Source organism: Thermobia domestica, chromosome 3 (assembly GCF_964235325.1).
Source record: "Thermobia domestica chromosome 3, izTheDome1.hap1.1, whole genome shotgun sequence".
Taxonomy (NCBI): Eukaryota; Metazoa; Arthropoda; class Insecta; order Zygentoma; family Lepismatidae; genus Thermobia; species Thermobia domestica.
Genome location: NC_137456.1, coordinates 10,133,254 through 10,156,534, shown reverse-complemented (window position 1 = coordinate 10,156,534; position 23,281 = coordinate 10,133,254). Strand labels below are relative to the sequence as shown.

Genomic DNA, 23,281 nt, shown 5'->3' with positions numbered 1-23,281 from the left:
ACTATGACACCCAGACAGCACTGAAGACAATTGGGCGGTCCTTTACAACACATCAAAATGCATTAAAGTGCAAATTCAACAAATAGGCTACCAGCTAGACTTGGACATTTTTTAATCGAAAGTATTCTATACTAAATTAAAAACAAAATATATATTCAACTTTTTAACTAGCATAAATCCTAAAATAGTAATAGGTACTCGAATTTGAAAGAACGCGGAAAACATCTCTACTTCTCTTTAATTATCATTACTATTCCCCCTTGCTCTTGAAACAGTTCCCATATTGCACAATGTATTACATTGATAGGCATTTCCATACATTTAATGACACATTTTAGAGACTGACAATATATTTGCTCTTTCAGGCACAAGACAACTATCGTCTAAATGTCTCTATTAATACCATTTAAGCAGCAATAAACTCTCAATTTTTTTAAAAAATGTTAAAATATCATATAGAATAAATTCTTATTTTCTGTTGCTGTATATTTCATATTCAAAGATAACGTATTAACATAGTATAAATTTGGGCGAAGATATATATATATGTTCACATATAAATAACGCATTTCGGAACATACAGTCTCGCAGTAGCAGGTGTTCAACGCTATTACTATGAAATACCTGCTAGTTATATTTGTCTTAGATTGTATTACATTCTCGCAGTAACAGGTGGTTAATGCTATTACTATGAAATACTTTGTATTTGTTCAAAATTGTGTACTGTAAGCACAATGAAATAACCGCATGGATATAGGAATTACAGCTGAATTTCCACCCTTGGAATCGGGAAGCAAACGAAACAGTATAACAGAATAAACACGCTGATAAAATTCTAGATTCTACTTCTTTTGTCAAGGATCGTTCCTATTCTTTCCTGATCCATTCAGCTGAGCGGTAACATAAGGGCCATTCCAAAAGTCAAAATACGAGAGCGCAGGATGCTTCTGGCTGGCACGCTGAAGGTTGTTTCTGGAGTGAATGACCGCTATCGGGGTTCCCGTTACCTGTGAAATCTACAGTATCAACAACAATATGTTCCTGTTTGGCGTTCGCATATTGCGTTCGTTTATATTGTGAATGCGGAATAGGCTGTCCAAACTTTAAAAAAAAGAAAAGAAAAAGGAAAAAAAACTGTAAACATTTTCTCATGTTGATAATGAAATTTAGAGACATATGAAAACAAAAGAAAATTGTAATTATTTTACCGTTACCGCCGGTAACAGCGGTAATATGCACTACACGCCCCTGCATTCAATGAACTCTTGAATTGAATAAAATGGATTTGCTATTTACCAATCATATAGCTCTCTTTTATAAACCTTTAACGGCAGCTGTTGTATGGAGAATGTTAGTTTATTAAATACCTTCGGTCCTATAACTAAATATCTATTTCTAATTTTTGATAGCCTAGTAAAGGGTACATCAATTTTCTTACACCATCTAGTGTTATATGTATGTGCCTCGTCCCTAAGTGTCATATTTGCAAGGTTTTGTTTAGTGTAAAATAGCACTTGATAAATATATAGATTAACTACCGTCATTATCCTTAGCCTGATAAATAGTAGTTTACTGTGTTCTTTATCATGTGTACCAAGAATAGTCCTGATAACTTCCTTTTGCAAAACTAGAACATGTGCTTGACTACTGTTACCTCAAAGCAAAATCCCATATCCAGTTATACTGTGAAAAAAATGCAAAATATGAATTTTTTATATACTCATAAGCAACTGTAGCTTTTAGTTTTCTTAACAGAAAGAGCTCTCGGGAGAGCTTTGAACATACATGTTTTACATGTTTTTCCGAGGTTAGTTGGCTGTCTATATATATACCAAGAAATTTAACCTAATTTTCATCATACTTTTCTTTAGCACTGCAGAGATTTAGACTAAAAGTTACTTTTTTTTGTCTCGATTAAGGACAAAACCATTACTTTTAAACCATGTCACTGCATCTGAAATTGCGTCTCGAGCCTCCATATATACTTCTTCAAACCTTGTATTTATATTAAGTAGGGTAGTATAATCCGCGTATAGAATTGATATGGCATTAGTATTTAAAGGTAAATCATTTATCATTATTAAAAATAGTATCGGACCCAGAACTGAACCCTACGGTACCCCATATTTAACTTCTAATATGTTTGAATGCATAGATAAGAGACGTTAAAATTTTATTTCTAATTTTAACAAAATCTAAAAAGATCACTTTTAACGCTGGGAAACTCTAATTTTTACTTTACTACAACGTAACTGTTCTGCACAAACATAATTTACCAAACTGAAAAGTTGTACAGAAATTATTTTTAAAAAATAATAATTTAGCACAAAGTGTTTAAGAGAAGGTTACAAAGTGCATGTTCTAAGTTCTTTAAAGTCAATCAAACCGTATGTATTCTGCTCTTTATTATATCTATATCTATATCTATATCTATATCTATATCTATATCTATATCTATCTATCTATATCTATATCTATATCTATCTATCGTCTAAATGTCTCTATTAATACCATTTAAGCAGCAATAAACTCTCAATTTTTTTAAAAAATGTTAAAATATCATATAGAATAAATTCTTATTTTCTGTTGCTGTATATTTCATATTCAAAGATAACGTATTAACATAGTATAAATTTGGGCGAAGATATATATATATGTTCACATATAAATAACGCATTTCGGAACATACAGTCTCGCAGTATGTTACAAATAGCATAGTATTTGTAAACATTAAGAAAAGAAAGAAACTATTCTCACCTTGTATCTTGGAAATAAATATCAAAACGAGCAATTTAAGGTTTTTCTGGTACTTTCATCAATGTATCTTGTTCCATTATGCTACTAACTAAAACATGATGATAGGTTCTGTGCATTAGTGTTTTTGGATCAAAAGATCCAATATATTTCAATGAAAAATTTTCTTGGGGGCCTTATATCTGGAGAACTACATATAGTGTAGTCAAACCCAAACTATCACTTCACTCAGCATGATGTACTTATTCCGTAGAAAACACGAAAATTCGATATAGGAGCCGTTCAAAAATTTTGTGGCCCCTAATCCAAGAACTAAGATCGGAATATTTTGATCCATTTTTCGAATCATTCCTAAAATTCTTGTTTCTTAAGATTAGATGCGCATCCTATACTTTTCGAAGGTAAAAATTCCTGTAAATAGGCTCGTTCAACTGAAGCAAACCTTCCGATATTCAATATTAGTTTTGTTAACAATGCATTGTACAATTCGGAATTACAAATACTTAGATAATTTAGATATTGATCTCTGTGTAGAGCCCGTAGTTGTTGGGCTATATCACCTTAATGATGTATTTTCTCACATTTAATGCGGTGTTAATGCGGTGCCTAATACTTTATGATGTAAAGATGACGTAAGAATTACTTTTACCAGCAGTTTGTCCATATATACTTTGGTACTTCTATGTAATTTGTATGATACATGCTTTGGAAGTAAAATTGAAAAACTATTTGACTCTTAATCAGTAATTTGTTTCGGACAGACCGAGTCTCGAACACGAATATTTAGAGTTTCAACATAACAGTTTCTTTCTACTATTTTGTTCAATAATATTGCAATTAATCTTTTAATGGAAATGTATCCCTAGTTCCTAGGCACTAGAATGTAATTTAAAAATTGTTAATTTAGATTTTCGAGAGAGACAAAGTAAAACCATTGAATTTTGTAAATCTATATGAGAGTGTATATACAGAGTGAACTGTAACTACGTGAACAAACTGGACGGATGATAGTACATCTGAAAAGAAGCAAAAAAAAAAAAAAAAGTCCTACTGAACATGGGAGAAATTTCGTCCCGTTTAGAAGTGACAGAGTGTCGAAAGCGTGGGAACATGGACTTCAGAGGCCAACAATTTAAAAACAATAAATCGTATAGAGTGCGGTTTAAAACGTCACTTAGAAAGTCATACCTACTCTATTGAAAAATGCATGTTTGAAAACGCAGCTACGTGTGCCCATGGGATTAACAACGTGTGACACTTCTTTCCTTTACAGCATATCCGGGAATCCCTCCGTTATTTTGGGGAATCCCGTGCGCACGCATAGCTATACGAACGGCGTTTGCATCCTTCCTGCGTGTTCTCCCATCTTCGAGCGTTGAGATGAATCTGCGTCCCTTTCGCATACGGGCGACGTATGCACTGAAAGCAAAATCACGTATTTTCTGTTTTCATTTCTTCTTTCTTCCTGCTCCTTACCACCCTTTTCGCTCATTTCCGTAACACATTGTGACAATGTTGTACATGTGATTGGTCCATTTCCAGATGTTCTCCTTTCTTTGCATGGGTGTGTTCTACCTCATTGACTTACGTGGACTATGGGTAATATTTCGTACATTTAACCTTTTCCGATATCTCTTCTCGTTCTCGCTATATTCCACATAATCTCATTTTGACCCCATTTTATGCCCCTATTTGACCCTTTCAATGCGCTTGTTGCCCGATATAAAAATATGTATCACTTTTTTCGATGTTCTCTATGTCTGTGCAATCTTATCACAATCTGTGTATTACACCGGGGTACCCTGCCTTGACACATATCTATTGCACACATGACACGTTCAGTGGTAATCCTCCTGTCTTCATTATGATTCGAACTTTCTCCGTCAAAGGGGCATCATCAGTTAAAGATTGTCTTCCAGATCTAGAGGCGTCCGTGGTGATCATGTATCCAGTTTGGAATTGCCGTTTCCACTTGGATACCATCTCATAGGATGGGGTTTTATCCCCATAGAATTCTTTCATCTCTTCGTGGATTTTTTTTTTTTTTGGCTCTGAAGATGGAGGATTTTAATGACACTCCGTGCCTCAAGCTTGTCAACCATCGCACTTTCAGTGATTTAACTAAAAAAAACAGAAAAGAAAAAGAAAGAAAACTGTTTTAACGAGTCCAGAATTTGCATGGTCAACATACAAGAACCTAACTATAAAATGCATGTCCAAGGAGGTGCACATTTCTTCATCTTCTAGGTGATTGCACGAACTTTTTGATAACCGCTTGGATTATTTACAAAATACTTTTCTTAAGTAAATTAATAAGTGTTGTCAGAGCTTTTCTTATTGGCCAGAATTTTAAGTGGGGATGGGTTTAGCGAAGAATCCTGACTAAAGTTCTTTACGAAGGAGTTGTATAAAAGAAGTTAACTGATTATTTTCATTGTCGTTCTGAATGTTCAATGTCAAATCAGTTGATTGAATGTTACATTTTGTTTTTGTCCCAATTTAGTGTATCTGAAGAGTTGGAAGAAATAACGAGCTCCTGCACTGGATTTACTCGATTAATAGATGAAGATAACGCACAATACTGTAAACATTGGGTGTTACGTACTAGGAAGAACCGGCGTCTACCCGAATGCAACTTGGATGAATTCAAGTAAGTTCTCTTTATCACATTTCTTACAGTAAGTTAAAAGTTACGATTATGATTTTTTGTTGTTGTTCTTTGCTTCTGTTTCTAGAAAAGGAGAATCCAAGATTTTTTTTTAAAAAAAAGAAAGAAATGTTCTATGCAGTAAGGGTAAGTATAATCAACACTGAAGGAAATCAAACCAAAAATAATTAATGTCTAACATAGGATTCTGCTGTGTTTTTGTACTCACAAAGATTATACATTATTCCATACATCAGTCCTTTTAAACGGAATGCTCTGTGACGTTATAGTTTTTCGATCCCGTTCTCTGTAAATCAAACGGACAGGAGAAGGCTGGAAACCTAACCTTGAAAAAAGAGCAGTAGTGACAAAGAGAAAATGGTGTAGTACGTAGATGTCCAGTCATATTTCTCATTGATCTGTCATTACTCGTACACTGCCAAAAGCTACATAACTCATAAATCTATCAATACTCGTACACTGACAAAAGCAATTTTACTCATTGATCTATCAGTACTCGTGCACTCCTAAAACCTATTTTACTTCTGGATCTATCTCTACTCGTGCACTGCCAAAAGTTATTTTACTTGTGGATCTATCACTAATCGTGCACTGCTAAAACCTATATTTCTTCTGGATCTATCACTACTCGTGCACTGCCAAAGCTATAATCCTTCTGGATCTATCACTACTCGTGCACTGCCAAAAGCTATATTTCTTCTGGATATATCACTACTCGTGCACTGCCAAAGCTAAAATCCTTCTGGATCTATCACTACTTGTGCACTGCCAAAAGCTATATTTCTTCTGGATATATCACTACTCGTGCACTACCAAAAGCTGTATTCTGGATCTATCACTACTCGTGCACTGCCAAAAGCTATATTACTTCTGGATCTATCACCACTCGCGCAATGTCAAAAGCTATATTACTTTTCTATCTATCACTTCCACTGTACTGCCAAAAGCTATATTACTAGTTGACCTATCATTACTCGTGCACTGTCAAAAGCTATATTACTTGTCGATCTATCACTACTCATGCACCTTCAAAAGCTATATTGCTTGTGGATCTATCACTACTGGTACACTGCCAAAAGCTATATTACTTGTCGATCTATAACTACTCATACGCCAAAAGCTTTATTACTTGTGGATGTGTCACTACTCGTGCACTACCAAGTGGATATATGACTATTCCTACACTGTCAATAACTGTAATACGTGTGGATCTATCACTACTAGTATACTGCCAAAAGCTATATTACGTGTGGATCTATCACTACTGGTATACTGCCAAAAGCTATATTACTTCCGGATCTTGCACTACTCGTACACTGCCTAGTGGATCTATCACTACTCGTACACTGCTAAAAGCTGTATTATTTGTGAATCTATCACTGCTTGTACACTGTTAAAAGTCATATTACTCGTGAATCTATGACTATGCGTACACTGCCAAAAACTATATTACTTGTGTATCTATCACTACTTGTACACTGCCAAAAGCTATATTACTCATGGTTCTATGACTTCGTACAATGCCAAAAAACATATTAGTCATGCATCTATCACTATTCGTACACTGCCAAAAGCTATATTACTCATGGATCTATCAGTATTCGTGCGCTGCCAAAAACTATATAATTCCTGGATCTACCACTGCACGTACACTGTCAAAATCTATATAACTTACTGATCTATCACAACTCGTACACTTCCAAAAGGTATATTTCTCATGGATCTATGACAATTCGTACAGTGCCAAAAATCATATAACTCATGGATGATTCACCACTAGTACACTGCGAAAAGCTATATTACTTGTGGATCTATGACTATTCGTACACTGCCAAAAGCTATATTACTTGTGGATCTATGACTATTCGTACACTGCCAAAAGCTATATTACTTGTGAATTTATGACTATTCGTACACTGCCAAAAGCTATATTACTTGTGAATTTATGACTATTCGTACACTGCGAAAAGCTATATTACTTGTGGATCTATGACTATTCGTACACTGCGAAAAGCTATATTACTTGTGGATCTATGACTATTCGTACACTGCCAAAAGCTATATTACTTGTGGATCTATGACTATTCGTACACTGCCAAAAGCTATATTACTTGTGGATCTATGACTATTCGTACACTGCCAAAAGCTATATTACTTGTGAATTTATGACTATTCGTACACTGCCAAAAGCTATATTACTTGTGAATTTATGACTATTCGTACACTGCCAAAAGCTATATTACTTGTGAATCTATGACTATTCGTACACTGCCAAAAACTATATTACTTGTGAATCTATGACTATTCGTACACTGCCAAAAACTATATTACTTGTGAATCTATGACTATTCGTACACTGCGAAAAGCTATATTACTTGTGGATCTATGACTATTCGTACACTGCGAAAAGCTATATTACTTGTGGATCTATGACTATTCGTACACTGCGAAAAGCTATATTACTTGTGGATCTATGACTATTCGTACACTGCGAAAAGCTATATTACTTGTGGATCTATGACTATTCGTACACTACGAAAAGCTATATTACTTGTGAATCTATGACTATTTGTACACTGCGAAAAGCTATATTACTTGTGAATTTATGACTATTTGTACACTGCGAAAAGCTATATTACTTGTGAATCTATGACTATTTGTACACTGCCAAAAGCTATATTACTTGTGAATTTATGACTATTTGTACACTGCCAAAAGCTATATTACTTGTGAATCTATGACTATTCGTACACTGCCAAAAGCTATATTACTTGTGAATTTATGAATATTTGTACACTGCCAAAAGCTATATTACTTGTGAATTTATGACTATTCGTACACTGCGAAAAGCTATATTACTTGTGAATTTATGAATATTTGTACACTGCGAAAAGCTATATTACTTGTGAATTTATGACTATTCGTACACTGCGAAAAGCTATATTACTTGTGGATCTATGACTATTCGTACACTGCGAAAAGCTATATTACTTGTGGATCTATGACTATTCGTACACTGCGAAAAGCTATATTACTTGTGAATCTATGACTATTCGTACACTGCGAAAAGCTATATTACTTGTGAATCTATGACTATTCGTACACTGCGAAAAGCTATATTACTTGTGGATCTATGACTATTCGTACACTGCGAAAAGCTATATTACTTGTGGATCTATGACTATTCGTACACTGCCAAAAGCTATATTACTTGTGGATCTATGACTATTCGTACACTGCGAAAAGCTATATTACTTGTGGATCTATGACTATTCGTACACTGCGAAAAGCTATATTACTTGTGGATCTATGACTATTCGTACACTGCGAAAAGCTATATTACTTGTGGATCTATGACTATTCGTACACTGCGAAAAGCTATATTACTTGTGGATCTATGACTATTTGTACACTGTGAAAAGCTATATTACTTGTGGATCTATGACTATTCGTACACTGCGAAAAGCTATATTACTTGTGGATCTATGACTATTTGTACACTGCGAAAAGCTATATTTCTTGTGGATCTATGACTATTTGTACACTGCGAAAAGCTATATTACTTGTGGATCTATGACTATTTGTACACTGCGAAAAGCTATATTACTTGTGAATCTATGACTATTTGTACACTGCGAAAAGCTATATTACTTGTGGATCTATGACTATTCGTACACTGCGAAAAGCTATATTACTTGTGGATCTATGACTATTTGTACACTGCGAAAAGCTATATTACTTGTGGATCTATGACTATTCGTACACTGCGAAAAGCTATATTACTTGTGGATCTATGACTATTTGTACACTGCGAAAAGCTATATTTCTTGTGGATCTATGACTATTTGTACACTGCGAAAAGCTATATTTCTTGTGGATCTATGACTATTTGTACACTGCGAAAAGCTATATTTCTTGTGGATCTATGACTATTTGTACACTGCGAAAAGCTATATTTCTTGTGGATCTATGACTATTTGTACACTGCGAAAAGCTATATTTCTTGTGGATCTATGACTATTTGTACACTGCGAAAAGCTATATTTCTTGTGGATCTATGACTATTTGTACACTGCGAAAAGCTATATTACTTGTGGATCTATGACTATTTGTACACTGCGAAAAGCTATATTACTTGTGGATCTATGATTATTTGTATAGTACCAAAAACTATATTACTCCTGGATCTATAACTATTCGTACACTTAAAAAATCTATATTACATGTGGGTTTCTGGCTATTTGTGCACTTCCAAAAGATTTATTACTTGTTTATGAATAACTATTCGTACACTTCCAAAAGCTATATTACTTGTGGATTTATAGCTATTCTTACACTTCCAAAAGCTATATTACTTGTGGATATATGACTATTGGTACACTGCCAGAAGCTCTATTACTCATGATCTATGACTACTCGTACACTGTAAAAAAACCTATGTTAGTGTGGATCTATCGCTACTCGTACACTGCCAAAAATTATATTAGTTGTGGATATATGACTAGTCATACACTGTCAAAAGCTATATTACTTGTGAATATATGAGTATTCGTACACTGCCAAAAACTTTATTACTTGTGCATATATATGACTAGTCGTACACTGCAAAAGCTGTATTACTCGTGGACTTATGAGTACTCGTACACTGCCAAATCCTGTATTACTTCTGGATCTATCACTACTTTTACACTGCCAAACGCTTTATTACTTGTGCATATATATGACTATTTGACACAACAAAAAGCTATATTACTCATGAATTTATGACTACTCGTCCACTGCCAATAGCTATATTACGTGTGAATATGTGACTACTCGTACACTGCCAAAATCCATATTACTCATGAATCTATCACTACTCGTACACTGCCAAAAGCTGTATTACTTTTGAATCTATGACTACTCGTAAATTGCCAAAAGCCACATTACTCATAGATCTATGGCTATTCGTACAGTGCCAAACGCTACATTACTCGTGGATCTACTTCTATTCGTGGACTGACAAAGCCATATTACTCGTGGATCTATATTTTCAAAGCGCTAGACCAAGATTTCTCAACCTGTTGGTCAGAAAGTTTATCGGGAGAGATTAATTTAATTAGAATCTAATACCGGAAAATATTTTTAAATATTATTTTAAATTTTGTTCTGATAGGCATATTTTTATTTTTATACATACTGATAAGAACACCAAAAGCAATTGTGAACTAGACATTTTCAATAGGTGCAGAGTTGTTTCAAAAATCAATTTAAATGAAAGAAGTACGATATGAAACTATTGAGAACTGCATATTGAAATACCAGAAAAATATAAATGCAACAAAACCTCCATATTGAAATACAATTAAAAATGAAAGCTAATGAGATACCTGAGCATGGTGTGATTTCACTAGTGCGGCAATGTCCGGTTTGATCTTCGTGACTCACATTATCAAGTCATTTAAAATATAATTTTTTAACAACTGTCCAAGGTTTTTTTTTAGTTAGAAATATGACTCAAAATTAAGTGGGTTATGAAGTTTTAAAAATTTCAAACGGTCTCTATTTTGAAACAATATGACGGATCGGATTCGATATTTGTAATATGAATGAACTGACCAAATTTTGTTTTAATCTATTTGCTTTTAGAGAAGTTACTGTATCCATTATAAGAAGAAATGAATTCTACTATTATAGAAATAGATGGATATCGTGAGATCTCCGCCATAAGTATAATAAAAATCCCACACAAGCTTATTACAAACCACAAATTATAAGAGGGTCGCTGGCAAGAGGATGTGATAAAGTGGCGACCGTGATAGGAATTAGGTTGAGAACCACTGTTCTAGACTAATCAGTTTGAACTATTCTTGGAGTCCGTCTAGAGCCAGGCTTAGTTCTATTTTTTTATAGCTTCTCATCATAATTGTTATACTTAAATCTTGTAACAGAAGTTCCATGTTTTTAAACTTTGTTGTTATTAATTCACTTTGATTTTTAATTATTTATTCTTTTGTCTATATAAACTAATAGATTAAGAATATTTTACGTTACTAGGCATGTACCTGCAAAAGATTTGGTCGACTTCCCTAAAATTGGTCAAGTGGACACTTACAGTGGAGGTGGATACATTCTTAGACTCCGAGGCAGTGTAGCAGATATTCAGGAGAAACTGAAGGAAATGCAGAACGCAGATTGGATCGATAATAATACCCGAGCAGTTATACTAGATTTTGCTGTCTATAATGCCAATGTAAGTTCAATTATTTATAGAGTATCATACTTATTCTTAGAGAGGTTATCGTAAAGTTTTAATTATAATAATTTTAAAAATCCGGATACAGGGATTGTTGTGATTTGTAGTTGAGTTGAGTTGATTTTGAGTTTAACGTCCCGTTCAGCAGCGAGGCTATATGAGATGTGGACCTGCTGATTAACGTGGAAACCGAGCCACATGAGCTCCCTTCGGGAATCGAATCTGGGTCTTCCATGCCAAAGGCGCGTGCGCTAACCGTTTAGCCACGAAGGAGCTCGTGATTGGTAGTTGTTAACCCCTTTCTGTATAGTCACCACCAAGATTCACATATTTCTCCCAGCATTCCTTCACTTTGCGAATACTATTATTGTAGAAATCTGCACATTGTGTTTTAAACCACTCTTCCACCTCATTTGTGTTGTCGAAATGGCTACCACGCAACGGATTCTTTATTTGCGGAAACGAAAAAATCACTGAATGCGAGGTCGGAAGAATAAGGGGGATGCTGCAATACTTGGAAGCCACATGCCCTTGCTTTTTCGCCAGCAACTTGAGATGGATGAGCTGGTGCATTATCAGTTAGGAGAAGAACGCCTTCCGAGAGCATGCCGCAGCGTTTAGTTTTCAGAGTATCGCGCACTCCAGGAGATTGCTATAGTCTGTAATAGATCTACTTCCCAGTGATGGTTTGTTCTTTTATAAGGTAATCTGTGAGGACTATCCATGGGCGTCTCTGGCGGGGGACGAGGGGACGCGTCCTTCCCAATATTTTGAAGTACAAAATATTCAATATGTTATTCTAATTTAATTTATTTATTAACGACAGAATAACATATAAATAATAATAATTATATTTATTTGGGATATAATATTTAGGCTGCGAAACGATTATAACAGAGTTCTTGATATATCTTAGGGGTCCGTGAAGGTAAGCAGAAAGATAACAAATGGAATCGAAGATAAACAAATTGGGCTAGGTAGCACCATTTAAATCACTTTCTTTGATGCCCCCCTCCCCTAAATTTTACATGTCAGAGACGCCAGTGGGACTATCCCACGAGAATCCTAAAAAGCGGCCAGCATGACCTTCTCCCGTGACTTTTGCACATTTGCATTTTTGGGAGGGGGCAATCGGTATGCTTCCAGTACATGCTCATGGTATCAGTCTCCGAATCATACTGATATATCCACGTTCCATCCATGGTCACCAGACGCCCGAAAAATTCCCCTTTACCCTCTTCTAATAGCGTCAACATATGTTGGGAAAGATCACACAGTTCTTGCTTCTGAAAAAGTGACAGCAAACGAGAAACCCAGTGCACAGATACCTGAGACATGTGAAATTCGTCATGAATAATTTTCCACACACTACCATAACAGATCAGCCTCATTCCTAATTGTTTGGATGGTTACACGTCTATCTTCGAGGATTCAACATTCCACTTTTTTTCACAGTGGCCGCATCGTTCGTCAGGAGTGGTTTTCCAGGTCTTGGGTAGTCTGTGAGGGACAAATGACTAGTTTGGAATTTTCTTTTCCACTTTACAATGATGTCATAAGATGGGCGATCATCGCCATACATTCTTCATCTCATCATGAATTTGTCTGGTATTATTACCCTTCAAATGCAGGAACTTTATCACACTGCGAACCTCAATCTTACTATCTTGCACTTTGGTCACTTTTGGCACACACACTGTAAAAGAAACTATAACAATCATTAGGAGCTAATTTCCTTAACGTCATGCACATAAGAACCAAACATAATACTGATCTAAATTTCATCATCATATCTTAATAACTTCCTGGTTATAACTAAAACTTTACGATACCCCCTCGTATAATTACTACTGTGATTAGTACAACAAAGTATAATATATTTATCAGTATAATAGAATTAAGGATATGTTCAAAATGAGATGCAATAACTATAGAATAATAAAATAATTACATTACAGAATGAAATATTATATATGCAATCCTATATAAACCTAAGTATTGAATAAATAGCTTTAAGTGCATTGATATGAACTAATGTATACAGAAGCAAAGCTTAATAGGGCGGAGGAATGGGTACAGCTATAGTGCGTCCAGTAAGAGAACGTCTCTGACAGCTCGCAGTGACATTGCCACTACTCGCGTGTCAAGGTTATTTTCGGTGCAACTGTAGTGGCAATTTAATTAATGGTATAAGACAGAGTGATCGTGGTTGGTAATACTGGTATCAAAGTAGAGGCTGCAATGTCCTACCGCATGTGGTAAGAAACGTCAGAGACCATCTCTTGTTGGCCGTGCTATGGATTAGGATCTTCGATTTATAGGCCATGAACATTTTTCGTTATACAGGGTGAGCACCAGAATAGTCCTTAATTTGAAAAAGGCGTAACTTCAATACCAAAAGTACTATTCTGCTCAAACTTTTGCAGTAGTTACATAAACCCAAGAAGTTTTCGTTGGTGTTGGAATTACAAGCATGCGACTTGCACGTTATCTGTTATGCAGGAACCATCGAGACGATAATCCAGCTCCAGCCCAATCTTGTGAAGTGTAACCGATCTAATGGAGTTTATAGCTGTACTGATGCGTTTCTGAATATTATTGAGAGTCTGGATAGTGTAGGAACATTGTTCAGGTCTACCAGATCTTGAGAAACGCATTAGTGCAGCTATAAACTTCATTACATCGGTTACGCTTCACAAAATTAGGATGGAACTGGATTATCATCTCGATGGATCCCGTGTAATAGATAATACGCATATTACGTGTTCGTAATTCCAATCAACGTCGCTAAAAACATTTTGATTTTATGTAACTACTACGAAAATGAGCAGAATAGGACTTTTGGTATTAAAATTCCTTTTCAAATCAGGGACTGCTTTTATGCTCACCCTGTATACCTCGCATCTCTGAAGTTTTCTTTTAATAAAACAGCTTTACCGATGGAAGCTTCATGGGGCCATTAAAATTGTATTTTATTTATATTACAGTAAATAGTTAAAATGGCCTTCTTCGTACAGGAAAAATTCATTTGTAAAAAGTACTTGAACCTTCTTTTTCCCCTAGGGTACACATTTCAATGAAATAGCACTGATTGTGGTCCAGTTGTCCTCACTTTGTCCACAACACTTTCTACTCGAACTCGCCTGTACAAGGTCCCAACTATATGGACTTTCTTAGTTAATAATCTTATAGTTGCGGATTTTAAAGGAAAATCGTAATTGTGGTTGGTCATAATATCCTAGAATTAGAATTTAAATGTGTTTCTTCTTCTTTATTAACCTTGTCAGGTTTACAGTTATGCGCTGGCTATGGAGCCCTGTGAGCTATAAAAGTATAATTGTAATCAAGCAAAATTGTTTTTAATCAAATTGAAATGGTACAGACATATGTGTGAATTGCCAATTATAATACATTAAATGAAATAAATTAAATTGTTTTTATAATCAGAATGTAAAGCCATATAATGCAAATTCGAGATAGATCCGCCATTTGCAATGTATAGTCATCATTATGTTATTTGAGTCATCTTCGTTGTGTTTATAAATTGTCTTATAATTAAAATTGCTCGTTATAAATTGTATAATATTTGACATATTTTCATTATTCTTATATATCAGTATTGATGTAAATCTCAGATTGTTTTGATTGGAAATTTGTTTTTAGAACTTATGATAGATTGTCACTTGTTTTCCATATCATGTTTTTTAATGTAAAAATTTATATTTTTCTTCTAAAAGTTACTATTTTTTGATCTTCTGCTCTATATTGATTTAGCTGTAATATCGACCTAATATCATAATTAAAGAACCACAAAATACTTGTAAATCAGAAAAAAAAAAAAAAAAACTTGCACACTGTAGATTCACTTTATGTCACATTCACACTGTCCATATTGACTCTCCTTATATGTGTTTAGAAAGAAAAATAAAATTTGTTGCTATGCAGCTCAAATAATAATAAAAAAGTGAAACCATTGTCGTTAAAGTTGAACTCATATTTTAGTACTGTAATGCCGTTGTTGGGAACGTTTTCTTCCTCTAGGGAGCCTTCTCGAAAAAAAAAAAAAAAAAAAAAAAAAACTAACGTAATAAAAAATTAAGTTGGGTCATGGTCTACTCATGCACTAAAAATAAACAAAATAGATGCAGTAGCCTCAGAGAAAGTTGGCCACCAACATCGTTACATTCATTCTTAACCAACTTCAAAAAAGGAGGGCATATGTGTATTGTGTGTCGTGTGTATGTTCACTCATAACTTCGGCATAAGAGAGCCAATTTTCATGATTCTTTTTTTGTTTGAAAGAGCATACTTTTCCTGCAGTCTTTCATAAAGTTAATCAGGGTGTAACCATAGTCCCGGAGCGAGATCATGAAACTTCTCAATGGCTGACAGTATTCATACCATAATTCTGTGTAGGTTGACGCATAAACTCAACAAATGTGCAGTGATTTTGGTGAATGTTTCTTTTTGTTTGAAAGAATACTCTTTCTTCGTGGTCACGTGTAAACTTCATAAGGATCTGACGAGTCTTTGGAGCTACAGGGTGACCGTAAATTCACACAACCCGAACTTGTGGGCATCAGAACTTTTGAACCATAACTGCGAATGAAATGAAACTCACACCCAGAGAAGACCTGTCCTTTCAGATATTATTCAGAGACTTCAGACTCCAGAGATGTGATGAAAAGTATTTATGCCCCATGTTAAATTGAAACTCTTAATCCATGGTAGCAATATCCACTCCTGCTCCCTCTTAACCTTCTTGTTAGAAAACACTGTTATTTACACAAAACTATTTAAATTTCTAAGAATAATCATTTTTCCCTTTTTCTGTCTTTTCAAGGTCAATTTATTTGCTGTAGCATCAATTCTGGCGGAATTCTTACCTGGAGGTGGAGTGATACCGTCCTGGAGATTCGATTGTTACCGCTTACTGGATCATCACGTTGGATTTGGATTGTTTGTTCTAATTTGCGAGATTGCATTTATTATTTACACGCTATATTATACATACAGAGAAGCCAAATTGATATGCAAGCTACGACATTCATATTTCTTAACTTACTGGGGCTATGCGGAGTTGGCAATCATTTTAATATCTTACATTGCAGTTGGTTTATATATTTATAAAATTTTTATCGTGAAGAAAATAACAGATACATTTGCCAAAACCTATGGTAATGGTTATGTTAACCTTCAGTACGCAGGTTTAATTGATGATCTTCTTGGGTATATGTTCGCTGTTTTGTTGTTTATTTCCATAATTAAATTTACTAAGCTGCTACGATTTAATAAGAGAATGGGAACGTTAGGTAAAACTATACGGCGTTGCTGGGATGATCTTTCGGGGTTTATGGTTGTTTTCTTTGTAGTCTTTCTAGGTTTCGTTCAGTTGTTCTATTTCGTTCTGGGGCCATTTCTCAGAGGTTACAGTACGATGTTGAAGAGCCTGGAGACTTGTTTTTCAACTGTTTTGGGAAGTTTTGACTTCATTAGCCTCAGGAAGACTTCGACAGCAGCGGCTGTGGATTTCTTTATCTTCACGCTCGTTACTTCGATTCTGCTTGTAAATTTGATGCTTACTGTCATCATGCAAGCTTTTAGCCAGGTAAATAGTATGTTATTTGTTACTTTGTTAGTTACTATTAGTTACTTTATATGGATGGTCATATGCCAGAGTAGTCTATCTACCTTTTTCACCAATTTTAAGTTAATGAATGCTTGTTATATAAAAAATGCGCTTTTTCTTATGCCAGAATGAGCCAGGCAATATCAGCATTAATTTCAAAATAAAAGGGCCACTGGCTGTTCCTGGCATAAGAAAAGGCGCATTTTTTTATGTGACAAGCATTCATTAACTCAAAATTGGTGAAAAAGTTAGATAGACTACTCCAGCATATGCCCATCCAACATCATAGTTTAAGATTACTTGTTATTTGTATTCGGTGCCAAGATGCATTAATACTTACAACCAGTGGCGTATTTACGATTTTCTTTCGGGGGGGGGGGGGCTTTGCTAACTTTCGGGGAGGGCTTTGCCTGAAAATGTGAAAATTCTGCAAGATATTTCATATACTTTACTATAGTAAGTAAGATTTCGGGGGGGGGCTTAAGCCCGGAAGCCCCCCCCCCCTAAATACGCCACTGCTTACAACGTAGTTCATCTGGTGCAATTTTTCTTCAATCTTATGTATGTTCCGTCTTTCTTCCAAACGACACTAAACAAAACTGTTTCCTTTCACTATTCAAAATATAAATTATTCTCTGCTTCCTCTCACTTCCAAACAATAAAAAAAGACTATTAAACATGATTATTATGACTATTAACATGATTATGATTATTAAACATGACTAACTTAAATTTACTTAATAATAAACAATTACATATAAACATGTAGTTCAAGCAATTGTACTCAACCATGACGCAAAACGTACGATGGAGAGTTAAATCTACCATTAGAATATGCTAATTAACATGTCATAAATTTCGTTATCTTGAATTCTAAAAAATAAACACATATTTAGAAAGGGCGGTTGTGGGTGGGTGATATATCGTAAAATTACTTAATCTACTTCATATTCAGTATTTGAAATTTTTACAAAAGCGCAAGCCTCACAGCATCTCCACCACGTCATTTTTTTCCCCACTAAAAATTAGTGTTAAATGTAGCTAGATAATTTGATAGAGCTTTTTGGGTAATTTAGATTGAACCTGTTAGTATCTGTAATTAACAGCCTATTTTAATGCAGTTATAATGTGCAAGGAAGAGGTTTTAATATTTAGAGATGTTTCACTATTGTTTGTTTATTGGCTAAATAGAATTGTGATAAAATGAAAACAAATTATTGAGCTATTAAATGTATATTTATAATAAATTAAATTGAGTGTGTATAATGTGTTGTTTGCGTAGAATGTTTGTGAGATATTATTATAGGTGTGAGTGTTAGACTTTAGAATATTGTAGGTAAATTTTTGGTTGATAGGCACATATTTTTATGCTGTGTAAATTTTTTGAGAGTGGAAATAATGTATTTTGTTTTAGCGTTTTATTAGAGTAATAAACTTTGAATTTTGTTATAATGAAGAACACAGTGAATGTACAAATTTTTAAAACGACGTTTATTATTGAATCGATTTTTATTACTCTATTATTTAGAAAGTAAATTGAAGATCATATACTACTGGAAATCGTTGAATTGTAGTAATAAGGTTTTCATAATTAGTTTTAAAATTTTACACGTTCTTTTAAGATTTTTGATGAAATTTTGATCAACCAAAAATCTTCCTGACATGATTTGTATTGACATTACATTAAAATGAAATATTTTTTTAACATGTTTGATGATTGTGTTATTGTTTACAAACAAATTATATAATGTTTTACAATAACATAACAAAATAGTTTACAACATTGGCTTATAATATTAGATTTATACAACGTGTATGTTTGTTTATTTGTCTGCATTTGCTTATAACATACAGATACAACAACAGAAATGAGAATAAGAAGATTGAAAAATAAAGCTAAAACTTGATTTTTGTAGAATGTTGTTTATTGATAATTAAAACCTGAAGACTATAGCTTCACATTATACTTGTCTGGTAACACTAAACATAGTCAAAGGTTAGAAAAAGAAGGCAAAAAGTAAATTAGCTTACAACTCATACAATTTGGACTAGTCCCCTACTTGGTTGAGTGATCTGTCTTCTTAGTCCTCTGCGCTATCCATTCTCTGTTGTGAATTATTAAAATTATAACTGTCTGTCATTGCTTGCCTCCCAAAAAATATAACTCGTTAACTTAGGTCTTTTCAAAATTTAAAGTTTATCAAGAACAATGCGAAGTCCTGAGGAAAATCACATTGGTAACAATTTAAATTTACCTCCAAGAACCGCCTTTACATGAAGGTTTCTAGTGTTAATTTGACATCATAAGGGCCTATCCGATTTGCCATGAGATTGTGTCACGTGATCAGGTTAAATTTACTGTGCGTGGTAAATCGAGCCTGGAGATTCCAAATCCAGATGTGAGATATTTCAAGCACATAATCTCTGTTGGGGCGCTTTGGGTAGTTCGTAGAAGATGCATATACTACTTTATCATTATTATTGATTTTACTCAGACAACTTGACTTTTTGACAATGTATTATCCATATTTACCTTCGTGCTATACACCGTTTCTCAGCTCTTCATTATGTCTTTGCAATAAGTTTTCAATTAGCCATCTCCTTATTATAGTTTTTGAGATATGTGGACGACTACATTTTTTTTTCATTAATCGTTCATTGACTTTAGTGTTCCTGCTTCGTGCTTTTTTTGCATTATGTTCCATCCATTTTAGGACAATTTGCTTTTGGAATACAGAATCTATATAGTCTCTTCTACATTTGAGCTGAATTTTAGCGATCTCCCTCTTTTGATTTTTGAGATAAGTGAAGGAATTATTTATCTTTCGTTGATTTTCCATCGGCATTAATGTTCATGTTTCGTGCTTTTTTTTTTTTTGACTATGCTCCATTTATTTTTGGACAATTTGCTTTTGTAATATTAAATTTGCATAGGGTCTTTTATATTTAAGCTTAATTTCAGCCATCTCCCTAGTTTGTTTGTTGAGATAAGTGTAGAAATTTGTTTTTCATTGATTTTCCATTGACACCAGAGCTTTTTTGTTTTTTAACTATGTACCATCCGTTTTAATAAATTTGCTTTTGAAATATAGAAACCCCATAGTCTCCTCTACATTTGAGCTGAATTGCAGTCATTTCTTCCAACGTCTGTTCACATCATTGCAACTGGGTAGGCCCTCTGTTTCCTCTACGAGCAATAATTAAAAAAAATGTTTTATTTCTTTATTTTAGGTGAAAGCTGAGTTAGCTAAAGAAAAGAATGAGTATGAAATATTGGAGTTCATTGTTAGTAAACTGAAGACTTTTCTGGGCATAAATACACGAAACACTGTCGTTCCTGAGAAGACAACTTTTGCCGAAAAGGAGAGAGCTATACATGATGAACAGATCAGAGACCTGCCGCATAAAGTGGATCAGTTTCTTGAATATATAAACAAAATGTATTTTGACGGGAAGTTGGATATGCATAGTAAAGAGAAACTGAAATCCACGTATCAAGAGAATGATAAGAAACTATCTGAAAAGAAAAAAATAATTTAAGATTGTTTCACTTAAAGAGCACCTTATAACAACATAAAGATTGTAGTTAAGTTGAAGTACACTTTGTATGTAACAGGTAGCAGGGCTGAAATATAATTGAAGGTTGTAAAATAGGAATCAAGACAGTAGAGTCCCTAAAACTCGGCTCTCAATAACTCGGCTCTCAAACACTCGTACTTATTCTTTTTTAACCCCATTCCCGATAACCCACCATATTTACCAACTCGGCCACCTTTCTATCCACATTAGACTGAGTTTTCGGGACTCTACTGTACCTTTAAAATGTTGTCTATTAACTAGAATAGAAAATTACTTTCTTGTGTAAAGATTTATATTGTTAACTCTGGTATATTTTACAATGTATTTTCTGATGCAAGCGTGTCTAACAGATACCGTATTTATCTGATTGTAAGACGATTTTCATTTTTACTTTTCCTTGGTTTAAGAGAGCCTTTTCGCAAAAGATTGGAATAATTAACACGGCCGGTAAAATAGACGACACTCTTCATTGATGAAACAGCAAAAGAAGAAAGGTCCGAAAATTATCACCAGAGTCCTCCACAAGTAAGTTTTCGATATCATGTAAACTCGATTACTTACCAGTCAGTGGATCTTAATTATAGTTTTTATCAAAAACGAAATGTGAATTTTATGTTGCTCATTTTTGAATTTAGCAGATATTGTAAGTATTCATAATAAAAAAGAAATAACTTTATATATAAAAGTGACGATGACTTCGAATCATTCGATGGTGATGATTAATTAAAAATTAAGCGGCAGAAAACTTATTCCTTATGTATTGTATGTTTCAATAATAAATCTCATTTTTTTAAAAATTTGTTTTTGATTTCCTAAGGGTGGCTTATAACCAATTAAATACGGTATTTCCGAAGTTAGAAAAAAGCTACAATATTACCATTCGGATTTTGTAACAATTCAGAATGTGAATTTTGAAACAACTGTAACATGTTTATGTAGCTGAAAACAACTGCATTTGACAGACTTATGTTATTGTTTATATATTGACTTAATGTAATTCATTTATTTAAGAATAAATAGGTGAAAAACTTCAATTGTCATTAATTTATTGTAGTTCACTTTGTTCATTTTGTTATTATCTGACGAGAATGGACACCTTTACATGTTTGTATTAATAATTATACAAGGTGATTCAAAACAACACCGACAACGTTTGGGAGGTGATTCCTGACATCAAGATAAGACAAAAAGTATAGACCAACTGGAGTGCACAAATGCTTCCTTTTGGAGTTATAGGCTGCCGAAAGTATGAGAAAATCAACTTTAAAGGTCCATAGCTCCAATACTATAAGACCTACTGTAGTCGGATCAAGACTTCACTTAGGAAATAATATGTGGGCTATCCAAATATACATGTTTCAGATTCCTAAGGTACTCACGAAACAAATTTTATAAAGGTTTGGCTATGTGTGTATAATTTTAAGTACTCACGAAGTACTTCTATAAAAATTGTTGTGGAAGTACCGCAGGATTCTGAAACTTGGGTATTTGGATGGGGCACATACTAGTTTCTAAGTGAAGTCTTGATCCGATTACGATAGGTCCCATAGTATTGAAGCTATAGACCTTTAAAGTTGATTTTTTCATGTTTTCGGCAGCCTATAACTCCAAAAGGAAGCATTTGTGCAACCAGGTTGGTCTATACTTTTCGTCTTTTCTTGGTGTCAGAAATCGCCTCCCAAACATTGTCGGTGTTGTTTTGAAACACCCTGTATAACGTGATATGTGTGATTCTATTGTAATAATTTTGTAGTGAATAATATAAAGAATAGTTGAGATAAAATATGCTGTAGACTACATACGTTAACTAGTGTCTTTATTAGTATACTAAAATTGTTCATGTAGTTTGCTTTTATTTGAGTACAAGTTTTATTCGAAATATATAATTTATTCCATTTAAATTTTAATTCTTCTTACAAATAACATCGTTATATGATTCATTTAATCGTATACTTATAAAGGAGCTTTTGATTTTATATTCGTGCTGCACTGTAAGGATAAATATGAATTCCAGTAGACAAAAGAAAACAAAGAGAATAGACGATAAGATAGAGAAAATTAGTTGGGCATTTATTGTCACTCCAGATACTTAAACAATTGACTCAAATTAATATATATATATATATATATATATATATATATATATATGATGGTAGGTAAATCCACCAAAAATCTTTGGGAGACAGTTCCTTATACGAGATGAAAGAAAAAAGTTCTAATAAACATGGATCGAAAAACGTCTCCTTTCAGAGTTATGAACTACCAAAAATTCGAAATATCACGTTTCAAAATTCCCTGGCTTAGAAACTATAGGGCCTATTACAAGCGGTTTAAGGAATTACACAGAAACTGGTATACGTTCTATGTATGTATCCATGTTTCAGAATTTACCGGTACCAGCGAAATGAACACACCA

General features: G+C 34.0%; 1 protein-coding gene across 1 annotated transcript in view; it reads left to right on the top strand.

Annotated features, from left to right (window-relative positions):
* LOC145682405 (polycystin-1-like protein 2) overlaps positions 1–21,971 on the top strand; it is a 68,895-nt gene extending 46,924 nt beyond the window's left edge. Inside the window, exons 13-16 of the mRNA XM_081754016.1 lie at positions 5,258–5,404; positions 11,459–11,654; positions 16,501–17,265; positions 20,518–21,971. Of these exons, the coding sequence (XP_081610142.1) occupies positions 5,258–5,404; positions 11,459–11,654; positions 16,501–17,265; positions 20,518–20,826 (1,417 nt within the window). The 3' untranslated portion in view covers positions 20,827–21,971. The remainder of the gene's footprint in view (positions 1–5,257; positions 5,405–11,458; positions 11,655–16,500; positions 17,266–20,517) is intronic.
* Positions 21,972–23,281: the final 1,310 nt, after the last annotated feature.